Raw genomic sequence first — 10,531 nt, 5'->3', positions numbered from 1 at the left:
GATTCAGTGCAGTTCAAGGATGCAGAGTTAGTGCTTTTTGTTTTGGAGAAAATGCTCAACGTTTGCCAGGCTGGGAGAAATAGGATCCCAAAATATCATTCTATCACTGTGGCTTCCACAGATTTTTTGGCTTGGTATTACTTCTCAGTGCTTCAACATGGCATCCATTGTATATTATATGAGACATAACCCTGTAGCGGGTGTGTTAATCTAAAAAACTCTGCCCCAAGCTATGATTTTTAAAAATATATATTTCTGAAGTTATTGCTATTGCTTGCAAAAAAGGAAAGGGGGAGACAAGGAAATAATGCTTCAGAGATAGGGAAAAAAGGAAGAAATCCACTATATATCTCCAATATACGTGTCCAAAATATGTCACAACCATAAAACACTTGCATTTCGGCAGGGACTGTGCATCTGAAAGACTCTTAGAGGTGGGATCTTTTCACTCGCGTGTCAGATTAGATCCCATCCAAATAAAAACGTGGCATGCTCACTGGCACAGAGTCCCGGTTTAAAAGATTAAAAGATACAAGATAAAAGAGAACACATTTCTTCGGGTAATGATCTCGGGTCTTCAACAATTCACAGTGACAAAAGGAAGGAAAGCTGTCTTTGGGGATGTCAGGGAACTGACATCGGAGCCAGAGGCGGAGGCAAGGCTCTCAAGCGATGCTGGAGAAGGGCCCAGCAGGGAGAGAGGCAGCTCATCAGCTGGGGAAGGAAATCAGCGTAACACCAGGGATAAAGGGGGGCAGATGGGGGAATCGGCGAGGGGGCTCCAGGACTCCTCGCCGGAGACCAGCGGGAAGAGCACGGGTCCTCCGCTACCCACACCCTCCCTGCGCAGAAGACTTCCGCGCAGGGAGAGTAGGAGGAGACTTGGCGTCAAACAGCTTTTATGCTGGAAAAGGTTTAAGAAATGCCCACTGACGGATTCTGCTAGCGACTGAAACAGCCACAAAGTGAAGGGCTGTCCAGACAGAAAAGGTTTAACAAGGCAACCTAGCCAGGAGTGGCGGCAACTTACGCACGAGCAACCCCTATATTTATTACAGGGGAGATTAAAATGCTGAACACTATTTAGAAAAACCGTTTAGAAAGCAGCACTGAAGAACAGCTGGCTCTGATTCACATCACCACATTTTCTGCATGTTGAGTGAACCCAACCCAATGGAGCCTGTTCTTCTGAATAGCTTCGCTGCAGGGCCTGTTGCTTGGCAAGTCTTAAAATCTGAACTTTCCGGGCGGTTGCTAAAATTGTCTTTTCCGTCTACAGTCTTCTTAAAGTGCATAACACGGACGCATTTTAGCGTTTATCAAGTGCTGTCCACTGCCACTGACTCCTCTTGCTTTTTTTTTTGGTTCACCTCTTGCTCTAGGAAAAATATCTTTTATCCCAGAAGGTCAGGACCATCCATCTGCATGGATCTGCTTGCTGCGACTTCAGGTGTTCCTTACGAGCAGGGGAGTAGTGCCACGTGAAAGGAAGCTGCGCATGGCTCAGTACATACCAAAACGTTTCCTGGCAAAAAGAAGAAGCCACCAGTCCAGTCAACAACCACGTGCGCCATCTGCCAAAGACTAAACATATGATAGAGTAGCAGCTGCGGGAGGTTCTGTTCTTGCCCAACATTAAATATAGATTGGAAAACAAAGCATGTAGCAGTTTGGCGGTACCAGAAGGCTGGTCTCCCTTGGGAATTTTATCTAGATTTTCTGTCCAGGTTGCTCCTGCTCCTCCACCTGCTCCTCCACAGACTGCATGTCTTGCACATACACAATAAGTTCAGAGGCCTCTCCCCCCTGGGTGTAGACTGTCACTGTCCCGATCCCTTCCACCTCATCGGAGGAGACGACCAAATGGTGCTGCTCGCCCAGCTCGACGGAAGCTTGCTGCAATGTTTCCTGAATCATCACTGTGTGGTTGGCTGACTGCTCCTCTTCTGTCACCTGCGAGAAAAGGGGAGATGTTACAAAGGGTTTCTTTGGATGGCGGGGCTGCAACGTTGCTAAAACGAGAGTAAGGAAACCTAGGTGCGAATAAATGACCGAGCCCCGTATTTCATAAATTATTGGTACTAAAGGAGATTGCAGTATTTGCTTTAGTTAAATAACATATGAGCTCGTACAGCTGATGACCCACTAGGGAAGGGATGTGGGTCAGTGGCAGAGCCCTGCTTTGCATGAAGAAAGTCCCAGGAATACTAAACTACTGAAAGACTGAACGGATGTGCATTCATAACCAAAATTTAAGGGTTTCAGTGCATGTACAGGCGTTTCATCGCTGGCAAGGGAACAGCAGAGCCGAGGCGATGACAGAGGAGTTTGGTTTCCTTATGCACTTTCCCTTTGCTGAATTGCAGCCCATGAGTTTAAGCAGTTGGTAGCCAATCTGTGCCACAAGAGGAATACAGGCACATCAGCGCATTGATATCCACTCAATGGACTAGAAGCAATTCCATACTAAGGAGATGCATCTGAACAACAGTGTAGATTAGCCCAGCACCATGGCTCACTTGCCAGAAAGACTGGTCACCATTATCATCAATTTTTAATCCCACCCACCCAAGGACCATATTATCCTCAGAAGGACCACGAGAAAGACTGAAGGAGAGAACATGTCTGATCCAAAGTCGCCTAATGAGGTTCATGGCTGAGCAAGGATCTGAAACAAGGTCACCAACGCATTATCCACTGTGTTATTTGCATCATCTGGAAAAATAAGTACAATTCCAGGAAGACATTCATGCTGAAGTGAGTGTGTTTTAATAATCACACCCCAACACCTGACACCTTCTGTCCCAGCAAATATTTATTCAGAGTGGTGTGCACTAAGACTGTCAGCCTTGCAATGGTTATCTTTGCTTTGAGCCACTGTAGGGGGACAGCAGAGCATGTAATTTATGCAGAGGATGGTCACCATCATTTTTTTTGTTGGAAACTCTTTCTCTGTTCACCTCCTCCCATGGGGCAAGCTGGAGTTTTAGCCCCCATGTGGTCTCCCAGACCAATGGCTACTTTCCCAAGGGGAGCAAAAACGAACTGCATTTCATCTACAGCACACAGGTTCAAACAAGAAACATACTCCCTGGGTGTAAAAAAAAAAAGGGACAATTTTCTCTCAACGGACAATTTTGGATTAAAAACGAGTAACTTGGAACATCTGAGCCCATTTTACTGTGGATTTTCATTCACAGATCTGCAATTGCCAATGCACAGTCTTTCAAAATGGAAAGTTGGGGGAAGGAATCAATTCTCCCCCAAATACAACATGCAGAGTACCTGCAAACTATATCCACTTAATGCCCATCAGGCCAGTAATGGAAATATCAGATGGCCCAAGGCTCCCTTCATTTCCAGCAAGTATGCTCTCTGAAATAATAATGGTACCAGCAATGAAGCATGAGAATGGGGGAGAGGTAAAACAAAAAGAAAGGGAGCCATCATCATTATTATTTTTTCCTAGAGGAAAGAAAAAATGCAATTGCGTTGTGCCAAAAGGTTTGTTATATGACGCAGCTGTGCTCAACAGAAGGACATTTTATGTGTACATTGATCAGTATATGCCAAGCTGGCTGCGCCGTTTAATTGATTTAGGGTGGCTTCTTCTTTTGTTTGGAGAATGAATATCTTTTATTCGGGTTTCGTTTCTGTTTAATTTCATCCGAAGGAGGAAAGACGACAACACAGGAGCTGGAGCTCTAGTGAAAAAGCCCAACGCAACAGCTCGCAGTGACAGGCGGCAACCGGTAAGCCATGCAGGCGAAGACACTCTACTGAAAACAACCATCCTTTACTCTTCCTTTGGATCCTCTGTTTCTAATAAGACTGTGAAACAGCACAGAGTTGGGAACTAGCTGGTCGATGGGGGGAAAGAAAGGCACGCGGTAGCCCAAGTAAATAAAGATCATTGGGAGAAGAGGCAGAAGAAACCAATCATTAACGTGTTAGATTTGTGATAGGGCCAAGCTTAGCAGTCTCACTCAATTACATCATCATCATCATCATCATCATCATTTTATTTATTTATACCCCACCCATCTGGCTGGGTTTCCCCAGCCACTCTGGGCGGCTTCCAACAGAATATTAAAATACAATAGTCTATTAAACATTAAAAGCTTCCCTAAACAGGGCTGCCTTCATATGTCTTCTGAAAGTCTGGTAGTTGTTTTTCTCTTTGACATCTGGTGGGAGGGTGTTCCATAGGGCGGGTGCCACCACCGAGAAGGCCCTCTGCCTGGTTCCCTGTAGCTTTGCTTCTCACAGTGAGGGAACCACCAGAAGACCCTTGGCGCTGGACCTCAGCTTCCGGGCAAAATGATGGGGGTGGAGACGCTCCTTCAGGTATACTGGGCCGAGGCTGTTTAGGGCTTTAAAGGTCAACACCAACACTTTGAATTGTGCTTGAAAACGTACTGGGAGCCAATGTAGGTCTTTCAGGACCGGTGTTATGTGGTCTCGGCGGCCGCCCCCAGTCACCAGTCTAGCTGCCGCATTCTGGATTAGTTGTAGTTTCCAGGTCACCTTCAAAGCTAGCCCCACATAGAGTACCGTATTTTTCGCTCCATTGGACGCACTCCCCCCCCTTAAAAAGTAAGGGGAAATGTCTGTGCGTCTTATGGAGCGAAGCCAGCAAGAGCCGCTGCTGCTGACAAGCTCTGCGCAGCTCTCCCTTTAAAGCAAGAGCTGCGTAGAGTGGCTGGGTTTACAGGGAGGCGGGAGGAGGGACTGCCGTCTGTCCCTCCTTCTGGCTCATTGTAAAGCCAGCAAGAGCCGCGGCTGCTGAGCTGAGCTGGGGAAGAGGGAGGGAAGGGGATTCCGTTGGTCCCTCCCTCCTCCGTGGCTCCCTTTGAAGCAGGAAAGTGGGAGGGGAGCAGCTTACACTCCACTTTCCTGCTTCAAAGCAGAGGGAATCCCCTCCGTAGCTTGCTTTGAAGCAGGGTGTGGGAGTTCAGTGGGGAAAGAGGGCAGGAAATAGATGCCGGGCAGGAAGACTTTGACCACTGGAAAGTCCACCTCAGCCTCCTCAGATTTCCACTGAGACAGCCAGGCATGGCCATAAGAGCTGGAAACTTGCATGGGCTGTTTATTTAAAGACAAAAACATGCACTCATGTGAAAGAAATCCTCCCAGGTTCCTGGACACAACCCACACTTGATATTCACACAGGTTACATGGATGGCATTGGCAGCTGGAGGAGCAGCATGGTTAAAGAGCAAGTCCTGGTTTCAAGCTGAAGATCAGCTCTTTCTCCTCCCTCCCTTAATTCAGGATGCTGCAGTTTACAGATGCTGTGTCTGCCTGCCCTTTCCCCTGAGCTGTAAAAGCACCTTCAATAGGGTGATGGGAGGTGACACAGTCATCTTCCAGATGTGCAAAGAACCACCCTCTTGACACTAAAAGTGACAGCAGGCCTCACGCCCAGATCTGAAGCATAAATGGGAACCTAGGAAGCTGCCTTATAAGGAGTTGGATCCACTACTCCATCTAGCTTAGTAATGTCAACATTGACTGGTAGCAGTTTGCCAGAGTTTCAGGCCTGGAGAAGCCGGGGATTGAACGTGTGGTGTTCTGCATGCAAAGCCACTGAGGTTACAGCTGTTCCCTTTAAAAACAAACTAAGATTGTAGTCCCCATGGTTCTGAAGAAAGGGCTAATTTAAACAGGAACAGAGGGACCTTCCCTGTACCACGTCAGGACCCCTGAGCCCATTGAGCTCAGTTTTGTCTTCACTGATGGGCAGAGGCTCACCTGGGTTTCAGGAGACACACCCTCAGCCCTACCCGGAGAAGCTTTCAAGGACTGAACTTGGGATCTTCTCCATGCTCTCCCCATTGAGCTATGATGGCTCCCTCTCTTCTCCTCCCCTCCTCCTATGCAGGAGGCCTATCTCAGCTTGTCATTATAATGTATATATGTCAAGGGCTTTGAGATGCATATAAAATCAGGCTCAGCATTATTAACTGGACTTAGATAAGCCATGGTTCCCCTTCCTTCCCTCCTCTGAGGCTCGCTTTAAAGCAGCAAAGCAGACAGGAGCCACCCGCTTTGCTGCTTTAAATAGTTTAGTACAACATTTGATTCAGAATATTTTTTTTCATGTTTTCCTCCTCTAAAAACTAGGTGCGCCCTATGGTCAGGTGCGCCCTATGGAGCGAAAAATACAGTACATTGCAGGCGCCACTATCGAGAAGGCCCTCTGCCTGGTTCCCTGTAATGGCTTCTCGTAGCGAGGGAAGCAACAGAAGGCCCTCGGCGCTGGACCTCAGTGTCCGGGCAGTATTATTATTATTATTATTATTATTATTATTGAATTCTGTTGGTGCTGCTCTCCTGATGCATCACGGATAAAACTAGCTTGTTGTGCTGCCTGAACCCAGACTTGTGCCTCCAAACAAAGGGGGAACCGAGTTCTTGTTTTTCACTTACTGCCTGTGGGAAGGGGAATAACAGAACCACAGAATTGCAGGGCTGGAAGGAATCACGAGCGTCATCTAGTCCAGGGGTCAGCAACCTTTTTCAGCAGGGGGCCGGTCCACCGTCCCTCAGACCATGTGGTGGGCCGGACTATATATTTTTTTTGGGGGGGGGGGGATGAATGAATTCCTATGCCCCACAAATAACCCAGAGATGCATTTTAAATAAAAGGACACATTCTACTCATGTAAAAACACGCTGATTCCCGGACTGTCTGCGGGCCGGATTGAGAAGGCAATTGGGCCACATCCGGCTCCTGGGCCTTAGGTTGCCTACCCCTGATCTAGTCCAACTCCCTGCACTGCAGGAATCTTTTGCCCAACGTGGGGCTTGAACCCACAGCCCTGAGAATATGGGTCTCATGCTCTACTGACTGAGAAGGATGAGCTTGGGTTCAAATGGAACAGCAAGCCACGCTCTGGCTTATTTTGTGGCGTGGCGGCAGCGGGGAACTTCAGGAACTTCTGAGCAGCATGCGTTAACTCGCTGGCCCCAAACCACCCTTTGTTTTAAGCTGCCTTTTAATATGAGGTGCGGACATTAGCAAGCATGTGAGGATAGTAAAGATAACCAGAATGTACCCGCAGGGTTGCCATATGTCCTCTTTTTCCAGGACACGTCCTCTTTTTCATGATGAGTCTCGTTATAGAGATCCATAGTCAAAAGTTGCCAAATGTGTCCTCTTTTTTGCTCTTCAAAATATGGCAACCCTAGAAGGTGCAACTGGGAGCACGTTTCCCTGGCGCAGCACTTGTAAGGAAAGTTGGGAGAGAAGTGTGTGTGTGTGTGCAGGGGGAGAAAACCAGAGGATCAATGGGTCAATCAGAGGATCTCAGCGGGCTTCATGGAGTCTGTCAGCTGCCTACCAAGGTATTGGGCTATCCAAGGCAAGCATTAAGAACTGCACAGATTACACATATATAACAATTTATACTGCTGGATCTAGACAGGTAGCCAAATGAAAACAGATATGGCCATTGAAATAGGTATGCAAACCCCTCTTTCACTGCTATGTTTGGATCCAAAGAGATTTGTCACTGGTGATGGAATTTCAACGTCTTTTTAGACGGCAGGGGGAGGGGGCTGTTTAGTTTTCCAGGTGGTATCACAAAACAGGTTTGCAAACACCACACACGTTATTCCTAAGGCAACAAGCCTCGCTGCCCAGCATTCACTGAGACCTGCAAGCAAGTATATTGTAGCCTGAATGGGATTCGAAATTGGCTTTGTTTATGTTGAAAGCTGCACATAATTTTAAATGCATCCGAGATGCACAAATAAATAACAAGGAGAGGAAGATAAATAAAAATGCCGCTGACGCGAAAGTGAAATGAAACTAAAATCTCATTTGGCGCAAGGGCGACAAACGGAATGCTTATTCAATTTTATATTCTCCTGAAATGAAAATGGCCAATAAAGAAAGTTAACAGCCTCCCTACCTGACTTTATCCAGATGTTTTTCATTGGTTTTGTCATTCCAGGAAAAATGATTAACTGCTTTCACTTGTGGCGCTCCTTGTTCTCTCTCTCTCTCTCTCTCTCTCTCTCTCTCTGGTAGACATCTATCTATATTCCTCTTAGCGTGACAAATTGCTGTGTTTCTCAGGTTGGCACACTTCACGTCAACTCAGCACTTACATGCCCCTCTGCTTAGGTCCTACTGGACTGATCCACTGGGGGCATCTTTCCCAAAATGTTGCTTTTTTTCTTTATCCCTCTAATAAGGGAGTCAATGAGACAACAGCAGCTTCCAAGCCAACTGGAGATGCCCTTCCATTTTTTTCCCATGGCAGCACCTACATTCTGTTCAACTGCTACCTGAAGGATCCTCCTTGCTTCCTGGCAAGAGCTTGATGCACAATCTATTTGTGTGTGACCACGCACACGCGTGGTGCTGGGTACCTGGAAGTGGTAACCAGAAATGGGAAGCACCCTGAAGATCCCTCCTGGCTCGCAAGAAGTCCCACCCCAGAGCCCAAAGAGAACCTCAAGATGGCAGTTTCTGCATGTGCTGTACACTGGTACCTCGGGTTACAGAGGCTTCAGGTTACAGATGCTTTAGGTTACAGACTCCGCTAACCCAGAAATAATACCTCGGGTTAAGAACTTTGCTTCAGGATGAGAACAGAAATCATGCTCCGGTGGTGTGGTGGCAGCGGGAGGCCCCATTAGCTAAAGTGGTGCTTCAGGTTAAGAACAGTTTCAGGTTAAGAACAGACCTCCAGAACAAATTAAGTTCTTAACCCGAGGTACCACTGTATAGGGAAGTGAGGGGCACGTGAGGCTCGTCCACCTGGGAAGGTAGCTCATCTAGGCTTTGCGGGATATCTTTAGGAGAAGAAAAGGCTAATCCTATACAAATCCAGTGTGGAGTCCCTAAGGTGGTTGGATGGCACCTGGTATGCCTTCTTCGGGCAACTCCTGCAGCCAAGCTGGTGCCAAACATGTTGCTCTGCTTTCCTTTGGGCCACATCAGCCAGGTCGAGAGGGGGACCTCCATACACACTGCCTAGGCTTGCACCCCGGGGAGGTCACTTCGGTGCTGCCAATGCAGCAGATTGACTTTACCCCTGGGGACACACTCCATTGTCTCTCAAAACAGATGAATGCCAACAACTTTCAATCTTTTCCCCCGTTATAAAAAAATCCAGCTAAGCCTTTATCAACAAGGAAGATGGTCCATCTTCTGGTTCATTTTAGGTGCCCCTGTTTGTACGTTCTATAGCTCTAGGCTGTATCTAATTTTTACATATGTCAATAAATAATAATAATAATAATAATAATAATTTATTTGTACCCCAGCCACTCTGGGCAGCTTCCAACAATGACTGAAAATACATCAAAATGTCACACATTAAAAACTTCCCTGAACAGGGCTGCCTTCAGATGTTTTCTAAATGTCAGGTAGTTGTTTATCTCTTTGACATCTGATGGGAGGGCGTTCCACAGGGTGAGTGCCACTACCAAGAAGGCCCTCTGCCTGGTTCCCTGTAGCTTTGCTTCTCACAGCGAGGGAACTGCCAGAAGGCCCTGGGTGCTGGACCTCAGCATCGGGGCAGAATGATGGGGTTGGAGACGCTCCTTCAGGTATACAGGTATATATGTCAAGATCTAGCATGGTTAATGATGATTTTACAATATGTCACCTGAACGAAGCAGCCTCCTGTCTTCTGTGTTACATTTATGAAAGTGATTTAAAAATGTGTGATGGTGGAGCCTGGACACTATTTCTTTGGTTTCTTACACATAGCCCCTTACCACTAGATGTACCTGCTCATGTTTCAACAATGTATTTCAGAAAGCTGAGGATCAAGCAACAAAGAATAGTTGGGGCATTTATTTCACTCAACTTACTTGAGATTCCGCAAGGCTAGCCAATGAATTGTTCAAGTTCTCAGCTAGTTTGGTTGTCTCGGGCTGCCAAACCAATTCCCCGAGTCATCACTTCTACTGAGCAGAGACACCCTGGGGGACGCGGTGTAATACAAAGGAGACTGCAAGGAAGAGGTGAGGAGTGGGAAGGAGCAGAAGCAACCATGCAAATTTTGCAAATGGCTCTGGCCCACTTGAAACCCTGTACCATTGCTATTAAAGTGTAAAAGTGTAAAAGGTAAAGGACTCCTGGACGGTTAAGTTCGACTATGGGGTATGGCACTCATCTCACTTCAGGCTGAGGGAGCCGGCCTTTGTACGCAGACAGCTTTTCTGGGTCATGTGGCCATCATGACTAAACTGCTTCTGGTGCAACGGGACACCGTAATGAATGCCAGAGTGCACAGAAATGCTGTTTACCTTCCCGCTGCAGTAGTACCTATTTATCTACTTGCACTGGTGTGCTTTCGAACTGCTAGGCTGACAGTGTGAGGTAGGCCAGTCACCAAAACTCCTTGAACAGGGGAGCCTCGTGCTGCTTGCAGTGGCTGCTAGAACTGGTGCCCCAGCCAACACAAGCAATATACAATGAGCACTGCCAAAGGTGAGGGAGAATAAGAGGAAGATTATGCCAAGAGTATTTAGGGTGTAGCTATTTTCATCTGTTTTCATCTTTCTT

The 10,531-nt window shown here is 47.0% G+C and overlaps 1 protein-coding gene across 1 annotated transcript in view; it reads right to left on the bottom strand.

Moving 5' to 3' along the window:
• Positions 1-1,031: 1,031 nt before the first annotated feature.
• The window catches only part of ZFAT (zinc finger and AT-hook domain containing), a 93,506-nt gene continuing 84,006 nt past the window's right edge, over positions 1,032-10,531 (bottom strand). Inside the window, exon 16 of the mRNA XM_081012498.1 lies at positions 1,032-1,953. Coding sequence (XP_080868624.1) covers positions 1,711-1,953 — 243 coding nt within the window. The 3' untranslated portion in view covers positions 1,032-1,710. The remainder of the gene's footprint in view (positions 1,954-10,531) is intronic.

The sequence above is a fragment of the Podarcis pityusensis genome (assembly GCF_964106645.2).
Source record: "Podarcis pityusensis genome assembly, chromosome: 7".
Taxonomy (NCBI): domain Eukaryota; kingdom Metazoa; phylum Chordata; class Lepidosauria; order Squamata; family Lacertidae; genus Podarcis; species Podarcis pityusensis.
Note: the sequence above shows the minus strand (reverse complement) of the source record. Positions and strands in the feature narration are given on the sequence as shown.